Below are 27,704 nucleotides of genomic sequence, written 5' to 3' on the forward strand. Positions count from 1 at the left end.
TGATTTAGTCAGGTCTCAAAAGCTCAGCAAAATCAGGTTGGGTCAATACTTAGTCTAGACGCCTCCAAGAAACATCTTGGTACAGGAGCTGATGGCGTAGGTTACATATTTCTTTGAGTCTCACCATGGAGTTAGGGGACCTGTGTTACTGGAAGTGTTGTCTGCTTATGGAAATTTGTTTTTAAAAAGCATTATCCTGAAGATTTGTGGAGACCATTTTAACACCCAGTGAAGTCTTAGTAAATTGGGCCAGGGCCTATAATGTAGATTTTATTTGAAAACCTCTATCTAGCCATTAGCTGTTGAGTTCAAAGCTCCTTGAAATGTTGTTAGCAACTTTTAAACATTAGGTATTGAGAAAAAGCTTAGATGAATATCTGGATCCCATCTATAAAGTAACAAGCTATAGTAGTCTTAATTCAGCTGCTGCAAGATTCTGAACATTTGGACCCTAGAAAAGCTTAAGAGGTTGGGGCAGGAAGGGGAATCAAAAATTCTACTTTTGACTAATGAAGATTGAAATCTATAGGAAAAAAATTGCCCATGTTTTGGGAGTGTTCACTGATGGAAGAAACTCTTATTCTGTAGTATTTTAAACAAATCGTTGCTTAACAGAAGGGTATGATCTGAATATAATGTTACCGCACTACTTACTACATGGGTTTTTCAGTACAAAGCTCCCATTAATTGCCAATAAGGTAATAATATTGGACTAAAATAATTTATCTCTGTTTTCTTAGGATGAAATTATATTTTAGAGTTATCAGGTGCTCATGCTAAAGGAATGTTAGTCTGTGCTAAGATTAAGAAGGGTTAGTAATCAGTCACACAGTTAGGGTTAATACTTTCTTTTTGTGCACTGCTCCGACTTGCTGCAAGAGGGCTGATCAGCAGGGGCATAGCTAGGGGCTGCAAGTCTGCTCCATGCCTGCCCCACTTGTCACCTCTTTAGCCACAGTATAGGCTGGGGAGGAGGTGGGAAGAGGCCCCCTGTGCTGTTTGGATCATCCCCTCTGCTCCCCAAATGACCCCACTGTCCACCATTGGCCCCCAGATTTTCCTTTACCCCCAAATCTTGCCGTCACCCTCAATTGCCCCCTCTACTCGGGATCACTACCCTTCCACCCCAGTCGGCCTGAGAGCAGTGACAGGAGTAGGAGGAGAGGTTCCCAGCAGATCTTGGGGGCCCCTCACTTGCTGCCCCTCCTTCAGTTGTGGGGCCTGGTGGGGTCTTGATCTGGGCTTGCAGGGTCAGTAAGATCTGTATGGGCGCTAGGAGCAGACACTGGAGGAACATCCCTTCCCCTCCCCCTTACCTGTACAGGTAGTTTCCCACCCACCTGCTCCCCTATTCCCCCTACCCACTTTTCCCCCCTCCAATGCTGTTTTGCTTCCTCCCCCATGACCCTCTCTCCTTAGCTTCCCTGCCCCCCTTCACCTTGTTCTCCTTTTTCTCCTCACCTCATTCCCATCCACCTATTGTCTGGCTATTCCCAGTTGTCAGCCCAGGGCTAGTCCACCTTGGAGGCAGTGCTTTCTGGGATATTGAAGTCTGCATATTGGTGGGTTATCTCAGGTAAACGCCCAGAAGTTGACTTAATTTGAGCTAAGTAGCACAGCTCAAAAATAATCCTCACCCCAAGTAGCATAACTTTAAGACATCTATGGGGCACTTAGCACTTATTAATGAGTCTTAATGTGTTATCATTCAAGATTTAAGTGCTCTTAATGTGGTCTAATTGTCATGTGTAATTTCACTCTTAGTCATGATTGATTTTGACTTCTGGTGTACTTTTTCAGGGTGCTTTTATGGTATTAGTTGCATAGTAATTCACAAGGGATCATTCCAGTCTGAAAACCCTGACATGGATTTGTGCTCAGTACAGATATTCATGGATTCTGTAAAACCTCATATTTTCTTTTTCAGTGGAAAGCCTCCATGTTGCTGTAGCATCCTCACAACTGAATGAAACAAACATGTCACCAGAGGAAAGTGCTGGAGAATGTAGCCTGAAACACACACTTGGCACCAACGATATCTTTGGATCATCTACCAGTTGTAAGTAAAATTTGATACTTCTGATGGTCTAAATAAAAATGCAACTTTTTCCAGGACATTTTTAAGTCTTCCACAATCCACCAGAGCAGATCTTCCGCCTCTGTAAATTATAACAATTCTACTGAAGTCAATGGATACTTTTGCTCCAGCTGCCGATCTTCCCAAATGTATACCTTCTTCCACTCAATATTAGATATTTACATACAGAGAAACATACTACACACAGAATATCCAGTCAATATTCAAAATTTTATCACATTTTAAACTATTGTTTAACTAAATTGATTTTCATTAGATGTTTTGAAATTCAGTTGCTGCACAGAGTATGACCTTTTAATAGTTGCAGCTATAAATCATATAACATAGAGTTCTTAAAAGCCTTGACAGTTCAAACTAAATAATATAAGAACTATAGAGTCAATGTATTTTTTAGCAGTACAAGAACATTTATTTCTTAAATTGCTTTTTTACAGCTGACATTTCTTATTTTTTGAAGAAAATGGCATGGGCTATTTTTCTCACATTTGCATTTCCATCATAAATATATTTGTTTATATATTTATAGGTACAATCTAGGTAAGTCTGTAATTCTAGCACACTGTGAGTTATTGTAAAGATAATGTGCATTTATTTGCATTTTCAGAAAAAGGTTTCAATTTACGTTTTAAATATCTGCTATTTGTTTCTATCACATACATGTTTTGGTTTTTTTTATCTTTAGTTACAGAAATACAAGGAGATGAGGACTGTAGTGACGTTAATCCCAATTTTGAGCACATTGTAAATGAAGAGACAGAAGTTGGGATGGGGGAGAAGGTACTGTATCTGATTTATCTTTATGTATCACACCTGGCACAATAAACACTGAACCAGATTGGAGCCTTTGGCTCCTGCAATTCAGATAAATAATGACTAGCATGAGGTGCTTAAGAATTGTACTGGTGCCCAAAGCACTGACTGGGTGAATTTTATCAAGTTAAAATAAATAAATGAAACAAGTCACAGTGGTTAATTAACCATGATATATTTTTAGAAGAGTCAGTTAGCCTGTGGACTGAAATAGCTGTATCCTCTCTGTGCCACTCATGCAATGTGTTAAGACCACTGGATCCCTGAAAATACAGCTCATTGACCTGGCCCATTCCTCCCCTTATCCTACATGCTAATCTGTGTGGGACTGATACTGCGACTTCCTCTAATCCCATTTTATAGCATGTACATGGCATAGATCTTTTATGTTACAAATAGATGGTGTGGTGGCCCTTTGCACTCAGGTGACTTTCATTCTACTGAGAGCTGGCCAGTATAAGAAGCCTGTATTCTTACACCAGGCTGCTTTTGCATATTGAGTGGAAACCAAAACAGATTAAATCATGGAAGTCTTTAAAGAGCTAAAACAATTAATGCCAAATCCTCACACTGAAAAATCAGTGCAAAACAGAGACTGGACACAAGAAGTTTTAATTAGCAGCAAGAAGCTTTTTCATAAAGGTAAAATGGAGAATAAACTCAGACTTAGTGTGGAAATTGTCTTTGAATACTTGTTACAGACTTCCCCTTAGAGAAAAGAAGGGAAACGATTGAGGGAGACAAGGTGGGAAGAGTGGTTCAGATGGGGAGAGGAATCTGGAAAAGTGAAACTGAGAACTGATAATTTTACAGAAACGCAGAAAAGAGGAGGAGGAGAGTTAGCAGTGAATAGGAAGATGTATTAAAATGGGAAGCAAAATTGGCCAAAAAGCTATAGTTACTGGGGAGAAATAAAAACCAAAAAAGGAGAGACAGAGAAAGAGAGAGATGGGGGATGAACTGGGAAAACAAACAAGAAACAGGTAGGATGTAAAAATTGTACCACAGTAGAAGACAGATTCAGACTCACTCCAGATAGTTAGGTCCACCATTTTTTGCTTCATAATATATCAGATTTACCAGAAGGTGGCAGACCAAGTAAAGAAAATGGAAGAGAGGTAAGCAATGGACAAACCTATGGTTTAAACTGTTTTAAAAAGGAAGGAGGAGCTGCTTCTGAGAGCACCCATCAGCTATTGTGTTGTAACTATTACATCTGCATGCTCCTGTATTGATATACATTAGCTAGATGGTAAAGTGAATAAATGACTTGGGGGTCAAAGTTGCTGTGGATTTTTAGCATTAGTACAGAAGCATGCAGCTATAAATTGCATTGTAATAGGTTATATCAGTATAATTTGATATCAACAATATTGTTCCATGTGTCTATACCCTCATGGTATGTCTACCAAGGAGTTGGGTGATGTGATTGCAAAATGGATAGACATACTGAGCTAACTACCTTGGGTAGCAATAGCAGAGAAGCCACGGTGATGGACTGTATGAGCATTCTGAATGCTTAATTCAGTGGCCTGTCTACACTGAAGTCTTCCCTGTTGCTGTTACTCAAACTTGCTAAATTAAACCTATTCTGAGTGTAATTAATGTGCTGCAATGATAACTACTGACAGCAGTGCAGACATATTTTCAGAGGAGGGCCATGGGCACCCAAGTCATGTTCTGATCTGTCATGGCTTTATTCCACTGTATGCCCAATGTATTAAATTAAATTGGGCTAAAAAGAATAATGGGTTTTCCTCCATTTTGTTCAACTTCTCTGGCTTAATGGCTGTAGTATAGCACAGTAAACAGCTTTCAGCCCTGCCTTCTCCTTTTTTACAATGTTTCTTCTTGTCCTCTTTCTTCCTCCTGTTGTCCCCATGTTTTCCCTTCCCCACTTCTCACTCTTTCTCTGCCACATGTGCTCCTTCAGTGCTGCTCAAGCTCTGTTGTCATCAGTCCTCTTTTGTATGGTGACCTTGCCACAGTGGGACTACAAAGAGGAATCTAACTGCAGGGCTCAGCAGCTTTGCCATTAATGTTTAAAGAGGAAAAGTTGGGGAAGGAACAAGGAAAAATAAGAAGAGTGAAGAAGAAAAATAGCAAGGTCATAGAGAACAAGAGAGAAGTGAAGGGCAGGGAAAGAGAAAATATGGCAGTATTGCATGCTGAAAGGCTGTGAGTAACTTCTCTGATCCTGAATTTTAAAAGGATCTTGGGAAAGGAAGAAACATAAAATTAATGAGCCAACTCTAATAGCAACAAGCTTTGCTAGGGTGTACGTTAGTGGCTGTTACTGCACTTTGCAGAGGACTGAAGGCACTCAGCCTTTGTTTCAGGCTTTTATAATGTGTCTGAGGCATCCTGTGTAGCCTACTAATGCAAACTGTTGTAGCTTCTTGCTATGTTAGTGAATAGGTTTCTGAAGAAACACCAGTTATAATAACTGACTCTGAGGAACACAAACCATTCTACTGCATATACGATAACTTGGATATTTCCAAAATTGTCAAGGAAACAAAGCATGAATGCTAGTGTCTCTTCTTTGTAGAATTTATGCAGCAGGGGATTAACACTATGAATGAAGTATTTTTATTCTTATGGTTGTTCTTGTAATTTGTGCTGTTAGTGAATTATTGGTTTTCATGGTTACTCTTTTGATCTTTTTTCACAACACAAAAATAGGTTAGACTCATAATAGCATATATTATTAAAATGTATATGAGGTCTTACAAAAAAAACATTACCTAGATGATATTTTATGATGTATGACTGCTGTTCATAGCTATATGTATGTTATTTATATTGTAGACAGAATGCACGGTTTTCCCACGTTCTACACAGACAGAGGTGAGTTTGTTTAAACACCCAAATCTGAATGTGTTGTTTGATTAAACTTTGTGGTATGTGTGATCTTGAAAATCCTTCTCTTTCTTTTTCAGATTGTACAAGCAATCCAGAATTTAACCCGTCTCTTGTACAGCATCCAGGTATTATTGTAACAATTGTGAAAAGTAATGGATGCATTAGTGTTTTACTCCTTCAATTTCTTTATCCTGTCCTACTTTTAGACACAGATGTTAAATTTTGCTGATTTTTTTACCATTGCATAATACAAATAATAAAGTGGGTATAGAATATAAATTAACATATGTTACAAAATGATATTCTTCTTCCAAGAACTGTGAAGAATGCTTGTCCAGAAAACCTTTTTTTCCAAGATATGAAATTCCTAGAATTGGTTGGAGAATAGAATTTTCATCCAACAGAAAATTCCAATATTTCAACATTGTTTTCAAGACAGATAAAATAATGGGACAATATCAACATCTCTGAATCAAACAATTTCAAAACTTTTCATTGTGTGAAAAAATGTTGATATTTTACTTTTCTTTTTTATTCAACTTGAAAAGAGCTGTGATATAAAAGTTAAACATAAACAACAGCAATTACTACTACTACTACTACTATTACTATTATTATTGTTGTTTGTTATTATCAGTTGTAACTTGAAATTGCATGGAAGGAGTGAAATGATTAAGTGCATTTAAAAGTGTTCCTCAGCATATATATGCCCATATAATCCTATGCTTATGTGATGAATGGGCTCTGAAGAGGCTGTGAGCATGGCTGTTTGAGGAAAATAGTAAGATTTTTATGTAATAGTTGTATGAAAAACCTCTAACTAAATTAATTTAATATTTTTTAAGTTAATATTTGGTTTTGTTTCTGTGACTAGGCAGCCCTAACCATCCAGGACAGTCACATTGTGATCCATAAGATACTTTTGCAGGAGCATGAAAGAACCAGCCGTGGTCACAGCTCTCGTGTAAACCTACTCCTGGAACAGGAAAAGCACCGGAATTTGGAAAAACAAAAGGAGGAACTAGTAAATATACACAAGCTTCAGCACCAGTTTCGACAAGAGCAACAGCGCTGGTATCGGGAGTGTGACCAGCGGCAACGGGAGCAGGAGATGAGAGAGAGTTGGCTACAGGAGAGAGAGGAAGAGTGCCTATGTCAGGAAGAGCTTCTGCAGAGGACCCGGGGAGAGCTGGATCTGCAGCTACAGGAGTACCAGCAGAACCTGGAAAGGCTTAGAGAGGGCCAAAGAATGGTGGAAATGGAAAGAGACAGGGTGAAGATGCAGCAAAAGATACTGTGGCATTGGAAACATAGCTGCCAGAGTGGTCTTCCTGTAGTGGTGTCATCCTCAGGGAACCAACAGGTACACATTTCCCCACAAGCCCAACCACAGTGCTATAGAGACTTGCACTGAAGATGATAACATTTCAGGAAGTGGCCTCTGAGGCTGGTCTGATACCTCAGCTGACAGATTTCTTGAGCCTGGTATTTGAGAGACCTAGATTCAAGCAGAACAAATTTAAATGAATATCAAAGCAGTGCAAAAAGGACATTTTGCCCATGGTTATAAATAGGCTTGGCAGGATTTGATTTTTATCAATAAAGATTGATAAATGGTGAGTTCCCCAACACATATTGATGGAAACATATCTCCATTGGTAATCATCAAAATTTATAGAAAGTAGACATAAACAACAAAAAATCTGCAGTGGGGGTAAGGAAATCTGGGGCAGGGGTGCTGCGCACGCGTGCATGCAAGTGTGCGCACATGCACACAGACACACAGTGGCTGCTGTAGGCAGAGTGGGGGGGAGCCTCAGCTGCGCATCAGGCACCAAACTCCTGGTGAGCCCAGCCTGGCGCCTGTGACTGGGGCCAAACTCCCACTGAGCCTGGTGCAGCCCTGGTGTGATTAGGCATGCTTTATTGATTTTTGGATATTTACTTTTTATATTTTAACATGATTTTTAAAGCTTTTAACAGAATACTGTCATTACTAAATTGTCTGCCCCCCACAGCCCTAATTTCAGGCAATCCTGAACATTTTAAATAATAAAAGTCGATACAAATTGGAAGAGATGCTTAAAAATAAACATTGATTTTAGCTGTTGAAATTATATTAAATTGAATTCAGTTATAAACATAAGGGGACAGGAAAAAGGTTATCATAAGGAGCCAAGCTTTGCCCTGCAACTTCTACTTTGCCATTAAATAGCAGAATGCAATGTTTTCCTGCAACAAGAGGCACCCTCCATGCTCTGTTTTTCTGAGGAAAACGGTATCTCTACAAGTAGAGGTGCAAACTCTAGAAATGTTGAAGGGGCTCTCCTCAGCCACAGCCCCTGCTCCTGCTCCTTTGTTATAGTTCTGCCCTGAGGAAGCAGCTGAGGATTTCTCCTGATGTGGGGAATTCCTGGCTGTCATACATGCATAATGGGCTCTGCTTCCACCTCCCTTCACTCTCCCATGACAAGAGGCATGGAGTTCAGCCAGTCATGCCAATTTAATGGTCTAAATGGGGCCTTTATTAGCCTGAGTGGAGGACGTTATTAGTTGGTGCAACTTAGAACTGTCCCAATGTTGCTTAAATATTTAGGTCCAGATTCTATACCACTTATTAGTTGCTGAAATGCGAGCCTATTCCAACTTGTTTGAGTAACTCGAGAACTGTTAACACATAAGAAGAGTGGGCCCTCTTTCTCCTCTTCACCACTTTTTTCTGAGTAAGTCTTAAAGTTAAAATAATGGTGTATCACATAAATTGCTAGGGCAGCAGGGAGTAGAATCCGACTTAAACCCTTCGATGCCTAAGTGTCAATTAGAGGTTGAATCAGTGAAATAGGATTTGGCCTTTAATGTTTAAAATGCTTTAAATATGTATTGAGACAGAGTGAAAGGGAATGGATGTTTCTCTACATTGGTGGTTAGGAAATCCAGTCAGGATCTGGTGTTCCTCTGTTTTACTCCAGTGGATGCTTAGCTATTCATATAAAGTGGTTTTGTGTTGACAAGAGTTAAGAGCACCTACACCAGGGTACCAGGTAACCTGGGGTTAGGGCACACACCTGGGAGGTGGGAGATGGGCTGTGCATCAGATGGAAAAGAGAGTTGAACCTGGGTTTCGTGCGTCCTGGGTAAATGCTCAAACCCCTGAGATATTGGATAAAAGGAGGGCAGCAGCACCAATTCCAAATCCTCCTTCTCTTTCACTTCGTCCTCTTTTGTTTTTCTACAAGCACACAAGGATGACATATTTGATTTGGGGTTGAATGGAATGTTTCACATAGAACCATTTTTTTTTTTAATTTTTTGTTTTGGCAAGAAAAATTCAATTTGAACTCGAACTATCTCTTGTCCACCCCACAGGGCTATGAGGAGCAGTGTGCCAGTTGGTGCTCAGAGTATGAGACACAGCCTCTGCTATTCATCTTCTCTTTTGTTCCAGTTATGATGAAAACTGTTGATATGAATTCTTGCTGGATACTCATCCCCTCTGAACACTAAAGCAACTCAAAGATTTAGTATAGTTTACAGTGAAATGTTGTCTCATTTGGCAGAACTTATTAATGAGATAATACAAAGTTTGCTTATCAGTGTAATGGTAAAAGGATCCAATTATGGGCCAGGGGAAATACCAATAGGTTGTGGTGGAGGAAACACCCACACATAATGTACACAGCCTCCAATATCAACTTTAAACTGCCAATTCCTAGAGCTAAGGTCTAGAAACTCCACAATGGCTAAGGCTTAACTTCACTTCTTGGCTACCAGAGCTGTCCCTGTGGTATTCTTAGCTACTAACAAATACTCCCTGTCTGCTGAATGCCACTACCAGGTACTGCTTGTAAAGAAGATACCATTACAAAAGCTCCTATAAATTTGCAACCAGCTATGAAACCATTTTTGCTTGCTCTGAAGTTTGTCTATACTGTGGTCTAAAGGTGTGATTGCTACTTGGGTGGACATATCTGAGCTAGCATTGAACTAGCTATTTTGGATATAGAGTAACTGTAGAGCTCAGGGTTTAGCATAAACTAAAAAACCTTGTTGTGGTCTTAAATGAATGCTTGGATAGCTTGCCTGCACTGAGATCTGTGCTGCCATGGCTACTATACCATTGGTACCCAAGCTAGCTAGTTTAATGCTAGTTCAGCAGTGTCTACAAAAGGGTTGCATGCCTTTAGCCATTTCAGTCAGTCTCAAGATGTCAGCATCTTCTATGACCTGGCCTTCTGCTCTTTGATATTTGGCAAATAGCAATTTGCTTTCCTGTGCTTGTAGTGGAGCTGAAGCGAATACTGCTGTATGTGTTTCTACAACACCTGTTCAAAGTACTCTAAAGCATGTATGCATTACAAATTTCACAGTCAGGTTATGATGCCCCAATATAAGAAGCAGCCATCTAGCATTGGATGAGGATGAAGCAGTTGATAAATACTTTCCCTGTTTTTTTCTTATGCAGATAGTAGTCCACAATCAATCGGACAGCTTATGTGGTGAAAACACATTCATCATAAATGAAGCTTTAGTACGGATGTCACTAAAGAGTCTCAACCGTTCAAATCCATCTGTAGTTTACCAGGATGGTGTGTATGGGATAAATATTTCAAATTCAGCTATAACAAGGACTAGTGAAAATCAGGTTAACCTCAAGATGGACATTTCTTGTCAATCAGCAGTCACCAATGAACTTTGGAAATCCACAAGTTCCTACCAACAGATACCCTCCTCCTGTAAAATCAACAAGGATGCATTTAATAATGGTAATTAACACTTTACATATATATCTAACAGGCCATATGTCACCTCTCAATAAGTTTATTGCTAAAAATGAAGGCAATTTGGTAGTAAAAACATGCATTGATAATTGTATGGTGTCGAGTTGGGGTGTATATCAGTGGGCTTCTGGCCGATACTGCTTCACAGTTTAAGATGTTATTGAGGAGAGTTAGCTTTACGATAGATCTTGCAGAGGCAATGATAGGCCAATTTATTTCCATTAAGGGAAGAAAAGAAAGTCAAACGATTGAAGGAAAGTAGACAAAGTTTTTGAAAAGATATCCTGCATCTTGCATCTTTATCAATGCAATCAATGACAGTAAATCTAAAATCATTTTTCAACATTAGGGTTTTTTTGGAACTATTTGATCTTCTTTTTCTATTGGGAGTTTACAATAGCCACTTTTTATAAAGACTTAGTATTCAGTGATTGAGATTTGAGTCAGAACAGTTTTTAAATCATTATGTCCAACTGATAATTGATGCTCCAAGTACGTGCTAGTAATAGACACCTTGCTTCAGGACCTTATTAAAGATGGTTTGAGAATGGCACCAAATCAGAAAAAGCACGCAGAACTTCTAGAGGTTAAGGGAGTGAGAAGGAAGAAGTAACATGCATTTGTTAAAATAGTTCAAGTATTTGCTTGCCATTTTATTGCCAGAATTGCAACATTATTTGGATGCAGCGAAAACAGTAGGTGATTTAAATTCTATTATGACAATTGATACTGGCTCATGAATTTTTGCCCTGGAAAGAAGTACAGGAGAAGGTTGACCTCTACAGGAGTCCTACATCAAACCAGTGGTGAAAAATAATAAAATGCTCGTTGGCCTAAAAGGATAGCAAAATTAATAATATCTGAAACACAGATTAGTCTTAAATTTACTAGATCCTTAGGTCATAGAAAGGATTAACAGGTGATGGGCTTGTCTTGGTTCATGTACAGATATGCAGTTCAGCAATGTAACAGGGTGGCCTACTTGTCAGGTCTTGGCCGGCCGTCCCGCTCCTGGGGTAACCGCCTGCTTCACTCGCTTGCCATGCCTTGATGGAAAAATATGAGAGTTGTTACTAAGGTGGGAGGCTACCCATTACTTGCCCCTCTGAGCCTTCTGAGTGGCCTAATACCCGCTTCGACCTCCCCTCTATGGGTCGCATGCTTCGCAGATGTTTCTCTGATATTACTTCTCCGGGCTATGGCCATAGCAAACTGGGCACACAGTTGTAGCTCTTTGCTACAGCTCTGGAGAACCACTTGCATGCTACCCCACTGTCACCAGGGTCCCACTCACTCTGCTGGCTGTCACCCAGCCTCTTTCATACTGCCCTCAGGGTGCACTCATCCCACCCAGCCTCAGTTGGCTCGGGCTTAGCTCTTCTCGCCTTGGTCAGCCCTGGTGCAGTCTGTTAGGTACCCCCTGCTACTCTCACCTGAATGTTGACTGAGCGATTGTACAGCTGTAGGCCTGTTTGTCTTCTAGCCCCTTGCTGGGCCACTATGCCCCCATTGGGTCTCCTTACTTGCCCACACTCATGGGGCCGCTCTGCTCGTTGCCCCTCTCACAGGGTCTCACTACTCGTCACCCCTCTCACATGGGGTCTGCTTCATGCCCTCAGGCTATCCTCTGCCACCTGGGCGCAGCCCCAGGTCCCTCCTCTGGCCTGAGCTCTGCCTCAGGGCTCCTTAACCGAGCCCTGGGCTCCCCCTGCTTGCTGGAAAACCACCAGGGATGTGGTACTGGGGTTATTAAGGTGCCCTAACCTACCTTTCACTGGGGAGGTAACTGGCCTGGCATTTCCTGGCATTTCCAGACCACCCTTCTCTGGCAGGGTACAGTTTTATGTTTTACCCAGGATAAGTTCACCCCCCAGTAGCTCCTGCTCTTATCTCCTGACTGGTCAGAGCAGCCTCTCAGTCTGATGTTTCCTCCTTCCTTCCTGCAGCAAACTGTAGCCCACTTTATATCCCTGGGCCAAAATGTCTGCTCTCATCGGGCACCTGGCTGCTGCCTGTTTGCTGGTCTTAAAGTGAGAACTGAAGTTCAAAGCTGAAGAGCAAAAACTCCACAGCAGACCTTGCCAGACTTAAAAAGCTTGTTACATAAAGATTTTCAGATAAGGTTAGCAGATATATGGATGTACCTAATATGTTATCCAGTCATTAATATTAAGCTGGGTTAATTCTAATATGTCAAGCAGATGTACTTTATTTGTTATCAAGCAGCCTTTTGCCAATATAAACTGCACCTGCAATAAAACTAGGTCTAACTGGCATAAAACTTCTGAACTCACTGTAGGTGACCCAGAGCTGCTCTTTCTTAACCTATCTTTCCCTGACAACCTTATCTCTTCCAGCCTATGAAGTTACTATTTCCTTTGCTGCTGCTTCTCTCAACTCTAGTCAAGCAAATGCAAGCAAGCGGTATTTTTATCTAATATATAACTATTACGCAACCTGAATCCTAGTAAAGTCTACAGGAGCTTGAGTCTGAGTTACTGCCCTGTGGACTAAACAGTAGGGCTAAGTACAGATGGTCAGAAGCCTGAGGCTGAATCGATTCAGTCTTCGCAGGTTAGTCTAAATTGCATAGATTAAACTGATAAGCAAGTGAACAGACATTCGCTTCTGATTCCAGAAATGAAGCCACATGCCTGCAGTGGCCCAAGCCAGAAGCTGGGGGGGTACTAGAGCATGCCTTCCTGCTCACTTGGAACAGACAGCTTGGGCCAAAACTAGTCCACCCACACTGTGAGGGGGAGTTTGTAGGGGAGGTGCAAAGCATCGTGGGATGCTGGGAGACTGCAAGTTAGCTTGAATCTGGAGGTGATCTAGGATAGAAGTCAAATAAATTGATTTAACTTAAATCGGGTAAATCTGTTACTGCATCCATCCAAGTTTATCTTAAACCAGTTTCGGCCATGGAAAATGGTTTATGTGCACCTAACTTCTGTTGTGTTTACAGATTTGAACCAGTTTCTGATCGCTTATATCGGTTTATGTGTAATTTCTGTCCCCAGCCTTCATAAATGGTTTAAATAAATGTTAATGATAAACTCCAAAGTACCAAGTGTTCAGGGAAGCAACTAGCTAGGATACAATGTGGTTCTATGTTAGCCTTGGCTTTATTTTGCTGTTTCTTCTAATTAATTACAATTTCTAAAACACTGAATTGAGAATGATAAAAAAGCCACTAAATAAACAGAATTGAGAACTAACAGAACTAGATCCTGCACTATCATGGAGATGAATTGATTAAATGGCCTAAGGGTTTTTTTAACTTTATGGTTTCAAGTGACACAAGACAATTTAGCAGTCCAGTTCTGAGCACATTTTCTTCCTGCCCAGCATTGTCCTACTGCGAAGAGCAAGAGTAGGCTGAGAATTGAATGTGAGCCTGCTGCCTGGCAGAGCAAAACAATTTCTGTTCCTACAACCAACTGTATAGGGATTATGTTCAGAACCTGGTGATGAAACAGAGGTAGAATCCTTTTAATAAACTTGGAGCATACCTTGAAGTTGTTACTCAGGCAAAAACTTCACTAAGTAATTGTCTTTTTAATGCTTTGAAAGGGAATGAATCACAGCTTTGGTGAAACAGCATTAATCCTAACACCTATCTTTCCCATGTAGCAATAATGGTCACTCACCCTATTGAGTCAAGGTGAGCCATGGTAGTCCAGTCTTTACAAGTGCTTTACAGTGAAACAAAGAATTCAAGTTAATTATTAAAGAGGACTACATTCTCAAAACTGCCGATATTACTTGGTTCCTGGTCAAAGTTGTTCTGGTTTAACTAACTCTGTGATTTAATATCAGGTTAGATAAATCCTAAATCAGCCTAAGTCAGGAAATTCACGCATGCGAGCTTAATCTATGTAAGAATCCACACATGATTTAATTGAACTAATTTTAAGATAAACTAGTTCAGTTTCTATAGTAGAGAAACACTTAGGCTTATAAAGGGTGTCTCCATTGCAGTCAACTGCTGTGACTGCAACTCATATAATAGATACACCCATGGTAGCTTTAAACCAGGGGTGTCCAACCCTTTTGAATGTGGGGCCAGTCATGAATTTTTTTATCACCCAGTGGGCCGACGAGCCATATTCAAAGACCTCACAGGAAGCGGTAACACATCAGGAAGTGATGTCACATGACCTTTGACACCAATGAAGTTGTAGGAAGTGACAATGAAATGGGCCTGGAAATGTGGTTTAAAATCCAAAATAAAAACAATATAAAAGCACCAATGAAATAATACCAAACACTTGACTAAAATAAACACTGTTGCATAATGAAAGAAGCATAATGCAAGTCGACAGACCAAATGTGGAAAAGATATCAGCCAGAGTGGAAACTAATCAAAGGTGGAGGGATGTGTCTCAGCGGGAGACACCTGCGTGGCGCTTTGCAGCCTCCGCCACTCACTGCCTTGCAAGGGGCAAGTAGCAGGGGCTCCTCGGTGCATCCGAGAGGCTGCGAGAGAGGCTTGCGGCTCAGCTGCAGCTAGGCACACAGTGGAGTGGGGCGGGGAGAGCTGCTGCCATGCATGGGAGCCCTGGTCTGGGCTCCTCCTTGTCTTCCTGGCCATAGCCTCCCTGGGATGTGCGGGAAGGGTGCCCTCTGCTTCGCTGCTGCCCACCTCGCTGCCCTGGTGGCGCATGTGCCCGCGCCACCTCCCATCCTCAGCAGCACATGAGAAGCAGCCCCCTCGGGAATCGGGGCCTCACGCTCGGGCGGCCGGCTGGGCCAGAGAGCCGCAGCGCCCGGGGGGAGACTGGCCAGGGGAGCAGGCGCCGCCTTGCTGTGGGGCAGGACAGGGCAGCGGGGCTGGCAAGGAGGCAGGCCCGGGCCAGCAGTGCCAGTGGCCACTGCTTGGCTTCCCGTGCGGGGCCGCTCTGGCAGCGCAGGGCACGGGCACGGGCACAGGCTCGTGTCGGGGCGGGGAGGCGGGGGCAAGAGCACGGGCGCTCCCGGATGCACATCCTCCCCGCCTGTAACCAGCATGTCCCGGGCCTGCGAGGGGAGCCTCTCCTCCGCCACCTGGAGACAAAGTTCTCAGGTGAAGGCTCTGTCCTGCGCCTGCCCCTAGCCCGCAGCACTGGCTGTGGCTGCCCGGGTGGGCACCGACTCCTCAGGGCGGGCGTGTGGGCAGAGCCACTCAGCAGCCGCAGCCAGCGCCACCCCTGACCAGGCTGCACCGTGCTGACGCGGTGTGTATGGGAACCTTGTCTCTTCCCCAGCCCTTCAGCAGCCATTAGGAAGCTGCTGAGGGGCTGGGGGAGGGACAAGGGGTTTCCTGTCGCAGCACTGCGGGCCACAGAAAATGCCTTGGCAGGCCACATGTTGGACAAGCCTGCTTTAAACTAACTCAGAAACTGCTAGCAGTGTAGCTGGGGTAGTGCGAGACTCAGGCTGCAAACAGACATCACAATTGTGCCACCATGACATGTTTTACAGCAGCACAAAACTTGAGCAAACAGATGTCTTAGCCTTTTGTCAAACCACAAGTGCCTACATTTTGTGACTGGGATGACCCTAGCCATAATTTGTGCTCCTTTTCTGTGCCCAATGTCTGTTGATTTATGGCAGGAGAATTCAGGAAGTCCATGGCTGCCCATATTCTGCAGCTGCCCTAAGCAGGAGCTTCAGGAGCTGGATCCTGCAAGATGACAGCCCCAGGGGTGCCTCATCTGGACATGAGGCATGCATCTACAAGTGAGGTTCTCTGCTTGCAGACATGCTGGAGTTGGAGAGCAGCACCGTGATATACAACCCATGGGACTCTCCTGCAAGGTTGAGGTGTGCCAGGCCAGCAAAAAGCTGCTCCAAGGGATTCCCTCAGCATGCATGTGAGGCTGCCTTGCCCCATGCCATGCCCTAATATGGGAGGCACATATCCAAATGCAAAGAAGGGAACTGCTATGGAAGTTCCCACTCCTTGAATGCAGGCACACTGTGGAAATCCCTTGAAGGGGTAGACCACCACTCTCCAACACAGGCGAGACACATCTGCAAGTGGAGGGTTTCCTTTGCTTGCAGATACATACCACTAGTCAGGGCATGATGCCCAGGGCTGCTTTGACACAGGATTGGACCCCTGAAGCCCCAGGAGTAGCAGAGGTGTGACCCAGCAGGACAACAGCCCCAGCAATCTCTGTAGGCATCAGTGAAGTGGATCAGTTGTCATGGCACAGTTCGTTGTGCTTCAAAGACAACATCTGTTTTCAGTCTCGGCGTAAGTTAGAATACCTGCCCTAGAAGTTAGGTAAAATACACAAGCAATTAGCCTGTACTCATTCCTGTGTTACCGTGGGTATGCTGCTATCTGTAACCAAGGTAGGTAGTTTCTGTCTAGCTCAGTTATGTCTACACTCAGTGCAGTTACAGCAGTGGCTGCAGGGTAGAAATTTCCTAAGTGACTTGAGTACTTTTGGCAGAAAAGTGTTGTGAACCCCTGTACCATACTGCTAGTGCAGATGTTGTTGTGAACCCCTATAACATGTTGCTAGAGCAGGACGGTGTTGTGAACTCTCAAAATAGATATCACATTCCATTAACATATTTGTATTGGAGAAGATGAAAGGTATTTAATAGTTCAGTCATACACTGCATGTGTCTGAATGGTTCAGGCCTAGCATTGCCATACATCATGCATTACTGTACACAGAGAACGGAATGAGAACTTTAAACTTCTCTCCTGAAAAACAGATGGCAGCCTAAAGCACAAGCAAATGACTCAGCACATGGAAATGAAGTAAATCACCCATTCTGAAGCAGTATAAACCACGCTGAGTGGTATTGACATTTCACCTCGGGAGGCTGATTTCCGCCTCAGATTTGTTTCGCTAGACTGGCAAAGAGAGAGAGAACTGTGACCTTGTGCACGTGTTTCCTGATACGTCTTCAGGCTAAAGTCAGTTCTGCTCAGGAATACTGACCATCATCCAGTCAGGAATGAAGAAAGGGCAAATTGTTGAAAACTGGAGTCATGCAAAACATTTTTTTTTCAGCCATCATTGTGAAAACACAAAAATCATGAAAATTTTTCACTAGCTCTACTGAAAACCATTTTTGAATTATCATAATTTTATGTGGAAAAAATATTCCCAAGTGGTAAAGGGACATAGATGAAGAAGTTATTGGTTGAACAAGTTTTACTTGTAGTTTATGGATAATGGCAATGTACAAGACACATTTGGCAACTGTGGTGCATATCCATCCAAACATATTTTAACAGTTTACTGTATTTAGGTAATTGCTTTCACTGAATCATTAGAGCTGCTGTAATAAGTGATATTGGATTTAAAAACACCTTGAAAAATAAGATATAAAATAATCTATTAGAAACAAGCTATTTAATGCCTATAAACATTACCAAAATACCTATTCATACTATATTCTGCTGTGTACTACCCACTATACAATTTAACTTTGTAAATACACCCAAATGAAATAGCTATGTTCCTTCACTGCATAATAATAATTATTTTCAAAGTAAGATAATGTCTCTTCCCATAGCTAATGACATCATTACAAATCATTGTTTTGTGTAGATGGGAAAGAGCTTTACCAAAGACCTTGGGCACATTCCCACAAAGCTGAAACTGGCACTGTACACTCATTAGAATAGGTGCGTCAGGAGAAGAAAGAAAATGATTAAAAGAAAAATCTATTAATACTTTAGGCTAACAGTTGTTAAATTATCTGCATGGAAGATGACTACTACTTTGGCTAATTTGAAAGAGGAAAAATCGGGTTTGTGGCAGGGTAGGATAAATAAATGAAATCAGTTGCATTCCAGCATTTAGTTTATGTGGCAGGATGAATATCTGTCTGGAATGGCACCTACTGATTTTTCATCACATAGTTATTCTTTAACTTTGATTAATCAATTCAATTTGAATTCTTTGAAGCTTAGAAATGAACAGCACTTCACTTCATGGGTCTGTACTGCATTTTGCTCAGAAGTGATAGTCACTAGGAATTCTGCTGAAGTAAGTCTAAAGGAATGATGCCTCATGGGCACTGGACAGAGGTCAGATTTTTTTCCCTCTCCCCTGCAAAATTTTGCAGTTTAAGCTAAAAGGATCTTCATGGTATACTGAAACATATAGCAATTATTTCTTGGGGCTGGGCCTAAAATAGTTGACATATAAAACCAGTGGAAGACAAAATATCCATAGAACCACGTTTTTGGGGGTTTTTTTACACTTTTTTTTTTTTTTTTTTGTGTCTAGTATTATTTGTTCTGACATCTGACCCATGTTTTTGGGAAGGATGAAATCTTGATCTCTTCATTTCAATTCTTTAGTAATCAGTGACAATTTTAAATGGATGTACTGAATGTTTATACTATCTCTATTATCTAGTATATACAAAATACACTGATCTCTGTGGCATCTTCATCACTTTACCAGGGTAGACCTACTTGGGTATCAGACAAGGTGATGGGAAACCTTGTCTTTATGACAACAGAGTTGTTTTCAGGATTATTGTTGTGTGCAATAGCATAATGAAGCAAATCACCTTCTCAGTAAAATTCACTCCTATGCAAATTTCCAGTACAAAACTTATGCACTAGTTAGGTCTCACATATTCCATTAAAGTTGTAGGAATTAGACTGTGTAAAACTAAACATAGGATAAATATCAGATGAAATATTCTGTGTATAGCATAGTATTAAATGCATTCTGGAAATATATTTATAGAAGATTTCTAAAATTTCCAAGTCAGAAAACCATTTCAGTCAGTGTTTCGGTCTACAACTCAAGGCCAGGTTTGGGAAAGCACTGTAGAGGACATAACTCAGATACATGTGCTAAAGTGCTTTGTCAGACAGGGTTGCTTTCATCAGCTGAGAGGAAGACTGTTAAAAATATTTCAGTCTGATTCCCTGACAGTTATCTAGGGACAGTTTGTTTTTACACCACATTGTGTATATACTCCTCTTGTATCTATCCGACTCTCTACTACATAATCCATTAACAAAGAGACAATTCCATTTGAATTATCCGATTAGGAAACCACCTGGTGCAGTCATCAGTATCCACACTAAAACATTAATTACACTTAAGTATGGTTTACAGCAAACAGAACTTCTGTTTTTGAAGGGAGTAACTACAGTAAACTAGAAAACAAGGTCTTGGCTGGCATGGAAAATATTTTTGGTTGGTTTCATTTGACAATTGTTTGTATATCACCACTTTTTACTATTTGTCCTGTCCAGTCAGGGAGTTCCATTCATTGAGTCTTTAATCCAGGTATTAAAAACTGGAGAGAAAAACCTTGTACAGAGAGGGGACAGATTGCAAAACTCCAATTTGACAAGGAGATTTTCATGAATAGACAAGGCATTTCAAACTACTTTAAACTCTTTTTATAAGTAATTAGATGCCAAGTTGACAACATTTCCTTAACTCCAAGATAAGTAGTTTGTCCCTGTTTTTCATGTATTCCCAGTATCCTCAGTATGGATGACTTCCCACATGAGGGCTGTCTAGTTGGCAGCCTGTGCGCTGCATGTAGCCTATGAGGGTTTAATCTGCAACTCCCAGCCTCCTACCCTCCTGCCACTTCCATTATTGCTCTGGCTGCAGCAGCAACTAAAGGATCTGGGCTTCCTGTCTGGCTTCTACTTTCTGCACCTATGCAAGGGGCAGCATGGCACAGTGTGATGCAGCCTGGGGTGCTGAGGAAGCCCTTGGCATGGTGCAGCAGGGAAACCTGTGGCTGGTGAACTGGGTGGGGGGCACCTACCAATGCACATGGTACAGTTGGGAAAGGGGCCTGTGGCTTGCATTGTTGCAACCTGTGAGGTGTGTGACCTCAGCTTGTGTGATGCATGCAGGGTGCAGTCCCTGGCCAATCAGAAGTTAGACAGGCCTAGCCTACATGTACGTTTGAGATGCACACTGGTCAAAACATGGTTGCAATTCAAACAACTGAAGAAATACAGAAATTTGAAAAAACATCTTGTTTCCTTACTGCCAGTTAACATTGCACAGCTACGAATGGCAGGCAGATACCTTCAGGCTGAATAAAACCTTTCTTAACTCTAAATGCTGACAGTAAGTTTCAGTTCTGCCTCATACCGCAGAGCACAAAGTTTTGTATTCAGCTGCAAGAAAGCAATGCTTGCGGGATACTTGGTGGAAGTGAATCATGGGGGAAGTATGTTTTCCTCTTGGGAATAACATTGCCATTTGTTTAAAGCAGATGGCAAAAGGGATTAAATCACATGGCAGTGTGATACCAAAGTGAAAAATATGTCATTATATGTCATCTTCAATTAGCACATTTCAGCCAGTACTTGCTTTTGGGCCCTGACATTTTAGGGACTGTACTTCTGTAAATAATTTTCTTATTAGTTATATTTATCTAGTTACTGCATGTAACCACAGTGCATGAAGTGGTATTGCATAGTCTTATAATTAAAGGAGTTAATGATGTGTTGTTCTTATAATAGTGGCTAACGTAAATATATAATTTCCTATGTAATTGTACCGTTTTCAGTTAGCGATGTCTTGTTGTGTAAAGGTTTCATTAGAGAGATTTTTTTTTTTAAAGCATTGTACTTTTCTGGAAGAGCAACATTAAGATTGGCTATTTCCTTCATCCAATTTACCACTGACATTTCATATGATTGTGCACATCATACTTAGTGGCATATTTCTTAAGGAGAAAGAAGATAATGGCCAAACTTTTCTCATTTTACTAACACATGTGGTTCCATGAATCTCAATGAAATGGGCTTCAAAAGCAGTGGGACTAGTAAGTGCAAAGTTGAAAGGATATGACCATTTGGGTTTTAAAAAATAAGGATCATTATCTAGATAGAGCATGTGGTTCTGCCAAGAGATTGGCTTTGATGAACCAGACAGGGGCTGGGAAACAACAGAACCCCCTCTCAAAAGAGCACCCTGCCAAGCAGCTCCTTTCTGTTTATCATGAAGGGGTTTCAGTTTGGGAGTTCTCTCAAGCTCAGTGCTTCTACTATATCCTAGGAAAAGAAGTAATCTCTTGGGAAACAAAGTTCCAATACAATAGAATTTCACTAGTTTTGAAACCTTGGAAGATATTATATTGTATTTTTCTTATATAATGGGATCTGTGGTTACTGGCCTAGTTAGCTGCCTCATTTTCGTATTCTGTTGAAATAATTTTATATAAATGCTATAGTGTGCTTAGAAACCAAAATAGATGCAAGGCAGAAATGTGAATAAATAATGACTCCCTTTGGCCAAGAGAAACACTTTGCAATTTACTACATTTTGAAAAGGAGGAACAAGCAAGCCTACCTAGTGAAAGTCCAGGCTACTGAATCCCACTGTGTAGTTTGTTCACTTAGTTTGAAAAGTGTAATCCAGTTTTAATTGTGGGTGATAATACTTTACAGTAAACCAGGAAATGCCCAGTAGCATGTTATATAAAAGTAATGAAGACTGTGCAACATGAAACCTCACAGCATCTTCTGTGAAATATTTACTGAGAAATTGGGACAGATTATCTGTCCATCTCTTACTTCTGTCCTTTGCTGTAATATCTGAGTACCTTTCAAATATAAAGTATATGGGAAGTAATGAAATTCCCAGGGGTTTTCATGGAATATCTGACTTTCTTTATTATCATGTTATAGAAAACAGAGGCCCTTCTAACCTGTATTGAAGGGAGGGGGTTATTGAATGGTGTGTGTATGTTGTTCTGTTTAGCTTTATTCAGTAGATTGGTATCCTAAAAAATAGCCATGTTGAATCTATCTAGTCCTCTCTGGAAGTTTGTTCATCACCACCCCCAACTTAAAAAGCTAATGAGAATAAATGAAGTTTTACTGTAAAAGTGTGTACGTTGGTGAATTAAATAATGTGTAGTGGACAGCAAGAAAAAATTACTATCTTGGCATTGTGGAAAAGATGGTATTTCTGCGTTTCTTTTTTTAATTTAAGGGAGAGAGTTGTAGGAAGGTTATTCCAGTTGTCAGGAATTGCAGAACAGAAGCATCTTCTACTAAAGAATAGGCTAGAGAAGCACAGACGCTACTGAGGGGGCTAGAGAGTAAAAGATCTAAAGCTAAGAGTTAAAGCTACTCCATTTCCTTAAAAACAAGGAAAGCAATTTTGAATGGAACTTGGGAATGAATGCAGAAGCATCACAGTAGTTTGAGGATATGGGCAATGTGGTAGCACTTTCTACGATGGGAAAGAAGGCGGCAGTATCATCAAATGAGATCAAGAGAGCTAGCATTCAAGAAGAGTTGCAGTAGAGTTCCAGTGCATCGGGGCTTTTGCTGGTCACCTACAGGGCCGGAAGAATTTTCCCCCACCTCATGAATGTCAGTAGCTTCTGTTTTCCCCACTCCCTTTCTCTTCCTCTGAAACATTGGCCCATTGACTACAACTAAGGCTGTGAGTGGGTTTGACTGTGGGGTACACCAGTGCTTCTGCTGATACTTGGAAAACTCAGAGGTTCTTGAGTCTTGCACTTCTGCTTGAGATCATAATTTTTCCCCTGGATCAGATTGGCAAGGCCGGAGTTGAGTTGGTGAGGGGAAGAAGGAAAGGGAAGGTTGCCTTCCTTTGTAGTGTGGAGCATAGTGCTCCACCATAGTAACCAATTATCAGTCATTGCACTGTTTCCATTTGCTTTCATCCATGTTATAAGGTGTTCCCAGTGTATCTGTTTTTGTGCCTTGTAGTTTATGAGGTTTGAAATGGATTTTTAGGGAATCCTTGGATAAATGCAGAAACAGAAGACTAGACTCAAGAGGCTTCTTTGTGTTCCCATTTTGCCAAAGTAAGGAAGCCAGAAGACAAGGTTGATAGCTGCAGCAAAAGCAGGATCAGGGCAGTAGCACATAGGGGCACTGTTGTGGGTTATGGGAATAGAGAAATTTAAAAAGGAAGGTGTGGGAAGTGATGGACGTTCTCAATCCCAAGAATAAGGTCAGTGGTACAGAGAGTGAAAAAGTGTGTAAAGGACGGGGAAAGAGTTCTTCTGGTTGTCACGTGTACTCGTAGAAGCACTTTGCTGAATGGACAAAACCACATATTTACTTGTTAATGATTCTGTTTTTCTTCAGCTTTGATGAAATGCATTCCTTTTGGTCTTATGCAAACTGCTTTATTAATAGTTATTTATTCCAAACATTTAGTAAACAATATAAAGAAAGACCATGTCAAAGTATTTCAACTTACACCAAATGTATCTATGTCTGAAAAACAGGAATTGTGTTATGTGCAGATACTCATTTTGTGCTATTTTCAGTAGCTAGCAAAAGCAAAAACATCAATTCATGCTTTTTGCCAACTCTAACTCATAAACCAAGAGAAGTAAAAAATGGCCACATTAATGTGACAGTCTGGATCACTCATATCCAGGCAGGAAAAAGGGAGCAGTTCCCTGTTTGTTGATCTCAATGGAGTGCAACCATCACTATGAGCATCAGATTTAGAGACTTTTATCAGATGCTCACACGTAATGCTTTCCCTGCTTTTCCTATGATAAACAGTTTCGCCAGTGAAAGGGTTAGATAAGCACATAATGGATTTAAAACAAGCACTACAAATTATTTTAGCTACTGAAAATATTCTTCATATTGTGTTTAGTCTTCTTCATTCACATCACCTTGGGTTTTGGTCTTCTCGGATTTTATGAGCTGAAAGTGGTAAACTTGAGTAGTTATTGGGAAACCCCCAATAAAACCCTGGTACTTGGAGAACTGTTGATAGTGTAAATGCCACTTTCTTCTGCACTGGTAATGAAGGTGACCATTTATTGTTCCAGGACTGTGCTTCTCAAACTGGGGGTATTTGTACTTCTGGGAACGTATCTATTTCCTACTGGGTACACATTAGGAGGAAACGGGAGAGCAAAAGAAAAAGGGGCTATAGAAATGGAAGAAAAATAACACCTCTGCCATTTTACAAATCAACATCTTGAATACGTTTGCAGTTCTTTTCCCCACATCTCAACAAGGATGTAGTAAAATTAGAAAAGGTACAGAGAAAGGGAACCAAAATGATCAGGGTACTGACAGAGTTGCCATACCAGGAGAGACTAAAAAGGCTAAGATTTTTCAGTTAGGAAAGGGTAAGGCTGAGGGGGGATATAGCAGAGGTCTATAAAGTCATGAAAGGTGTGGACCAATGACAGGAAACTGCAAGTCCCAGAGTACTAGAAGTAAGGGAAATGTGCTGAAATTAGTAGCGACAGATTTAAAACTAGCAAGAGAAAGTACTTGTTTAATGTAGTATGTAGTTAACGTATGGAAATCATTGCCAGAGGGGGTGGAAGAGTCTGATAATGTAGCCTTTCAAGAAGGGGCTGGATAAATGAATTGATGATAGATCTATTAATGGGTATTGAATGGTTGGAGATGTTTCATATGGACATCTCTAAACGTATAATGGTGGATGCCAGGGGGATACTAAGTAGGGAATAGATGACTCCAGAGAGATCCTAGTCAGTCCCTCCTATTAGAATCTACCCCTGTCACTGTTGGTGACAGGATACTGAAGTAGATGGACTATTAGTCTGACCCAGTATAGCACCTATGATTTTATGTTCTTCTGCAGTAGCTTGTAGTTTGTTATAGAGAGTATAGTGTGGTTGTAGTGACTTAGTGTTATTTTTTTATTATCCATAACCCAGAATTATAAGGGCATGTAACAGTGTAAAAAGCACCCATAATTTGAAAACTACTATTCTAAAGTGTTGTTTTCAAAGTATGGGCATTGAAAGGTGTGTGAATACTAGCTGGAAGGTAGGGGCATTACCTAGTTGTTCTCCACGGTTTCAGCTTAAGCTTTGGAAAGTAACTCCCTAGTTTTTACAATTGCAGGAAAAAACCTTCAAAGCATGACAGTTTAAGTGTGCTGCAATGTCTAACTGAATTCTTAGTCTGAAACCACCAGTAAAATTCTGAGGTATAAACAGTCCCCTCCATTTTTACAGAAGCTAATTTAGATGCTAGTGATGATACTTTAAATGCTAGCATTGTTGAATAGTTCACTATTTGACAGTGTGTGGGCACATCTACACATTCATTAATGCACTTTTGCTACTGCGCATTAAGTTTAGTACCTCTAATATGAGGTACTACATAAAGGCACATTAGGCTGCCCTAACGTGCAGTGCAAGCAAATTACTTTTAAGTGCACAGTAAACTGATTCTACTGTGCATTAGCTTATTAGCACCATTTTTTATGTGACGCTTTAATGCACATAGGCTACTGCACATTAAAGTGCATGTGTAGATGTGCCCTGTGTAAAGAAAAAAAAAAGAGAGAGGAAGATCTATGCACCATATTGTCCATGCAGTGCCAAAAAGTAGCTGGGGGTGGGCGCCCTGAGCTGTGTAGGTCTTTCACAAACAGCAGTTTGGCTGAGAGGGTACAGTAGGTTTCTTCAGCTTTCTGTAGTTTGGGAAACACTGTTCAAAGGGTTGGTTTGATATGGAAATTGCAATTTGTCCTAACTTAAGTACCCTGGCAAGATTCCATCTCAGGTGCTTACCTGTCTCTTTCTTTTTATTAGTTAGATAAAACACTTTTTGCTTTCTAAAGCAGCTGTGTGTATGGTGTGCTGGCACAGCATGGCTATTGTGATGAGTGAAGAAAACCCTTGTATATACAAGCCATCGTGTTCTTTGTTAGCCTCCTCTATAAAGTGTGTTCTCGTTTTTATGATGATTTTCTCTTGATCATTTAAGTGCAGCTGTGTTTAATGAGCCATAAAAGAAGCAGGTCAATAAAACATGTTCATGGTTGGTGGAATACCTGTTGAACCATGTGTATTTCTGCGATTAGCCATCTAAAGGTTCAGATCATAACACAGAGACTGCCTAGTAGGGAATTCATACATAAAAAAAAAATAGTATTAAGCAATAGCAGATAGCTGGTAGGCAGTAGACTCCAGTGAGGTGAGCCCCTATACCCACTGCACAGACAGGGTATATTTTTCAAGTAAGGCTTGTTTTAAAATCTCTTATTTTGGTACACAGTGAAAACAGTATAGGGGTGAAAGGTTTTCAAAGCTGTGTGCTTTAACATCAGCACAATTATTGACACATTCATCTACAAGCTAAAAAAAACAAAATTAAATAATTTTAGCCTTAAGTAGTCCTCTTAGCTAAAGTGGTCGAGACTTGTGTATGCGAGCCAAAGGTTCAGGATTCACTGGCAGGCAGTAGTCTCTGAGTTTGAAGTTTACAAAAATATAAATAAATAATTGGTAATCTTCATTGCTCACCAAAGAGTTTTATTGGTGTTTGGTTGGCTAATTTCATATTTAATTCTGCTGGGATTCCATTGGATTATTAGTAGTGTGTTTAAGGAGTTAGTGACCTTGAATGGGTATCTTTTTTAGATGCCCAAATTAAACAGATAAATGAGGTCAGAATATTTTATAAGCAAGTGTTTGTTTTCCCCTGTTAAAGTAAAAACTGACTGAGCTGGATTTCTTTAATGTAACACTATTGTCTTGTAGGCCTCTTCAATGCAGCCACTGCAAACAGTGATATAAGAAGATGCAAGGCTTTTTGGAGTGTCAAAGAACATTCCTTTTAGGGCTGTGCGAAATGGCACTGTTCTGTTCTGCCTTGAGCTTCGATGGTTCGACGGAACAGTGTATCGTCTTGAATTTCATTTCAGGTCGAAACAGCTGTTCTGTTCCATTGAAACAGAAAGACTGTTTTGAGTTTCGCTGGGGATGGGGAGTCAGACCAGCTGGGCTGACTTCCCATCCCCAGAACTAGATCACCCAGCTAAGCTGCTTTCCTGACACCCCCCCCCCCCCCCCCCCCGGTTAGATCTAGCACAGGGGTTGGAGAAGCAGCCCAGCTGGGCTGACTTGCCGCCCCCTACCGGATCTTGTGATGGGAATGGAAAGTCAGCCCAACTGGACTGACTTCCTATCCCCAGTCTATGGTTGAAACGTTTTGACTTTCGAAACGTTTCGACCAGCCTCATTTTGTTTTGAGGCTATTTCAAGGGCTCTTGTTTCTTTCAATTTTGCTGTTTTGACCTCAGAATTGGTCAAAACAGTGTTGAAACGAAACGGATGGCAAAATTTCGCACAGCCCTAATTCCTTTGCCTGGTTTGGGAGTCACATTACAATGTTTTAAATAATTTCAAAGCAAAGTTGAGTGGAA

General features: G+C 41.1%; 1 protein-coding gene across 7 annotated transcripts in view; it reads left to right on the forward strand.

Moving 5' to 3' along the window:
* Positions 1–27,704, forward strand: part of ARHGEF28 (Rho guanine nucleotide exchange factor 28) — a 232,915-nt gene that overhangs the window by 191,555 nt on the left and 13,656 nt on the right. For all 7 annotated transcript variants that reach the window (XM_019482597.2, XM_059725095.1, XM_059725094.1 and 4 more), the window contains 6 exons: positions 1,928–2,059; positions 2,781–2,875; positions 5,720–5,758; positions 5,851–5,898; positions 6,648–7,136; positions 10,236–10,536. In XM_019482597.2, the coding sequence (XP_019338142.2) occupies positions 1,928–2,059; positions 2,781–2,875; positions 5,720–5,758; positions 5,851–5,898; positions 6,648–7,136; positions 10,236–10,536 (1,104 nt within the window). The remainder of the gene's footprint in view (positions 1–1,927; positions 2,060–2,780; positions 2,876–5,719; positions 5,759–5,850; positions 5,899–6,647; positions 7,137–10,235; positions 10,537–27,704) is intronic.

The sequence above is a fragment of the Alligator mississippiensis genome, chromosome 3 (assembly GCF_030867095.1).
Source record: "Alligator mississippiensis isolate rAllMis1 chromosome 3, rAllMis1, whole genome shotgun sequence".
Taxonomy (NCBI): domain Eukaryota; kingdom Metazoa; phylum Chordata; order Crocodylia; family Alligatoridae; genus Alligator; species Alligator mississippiensis.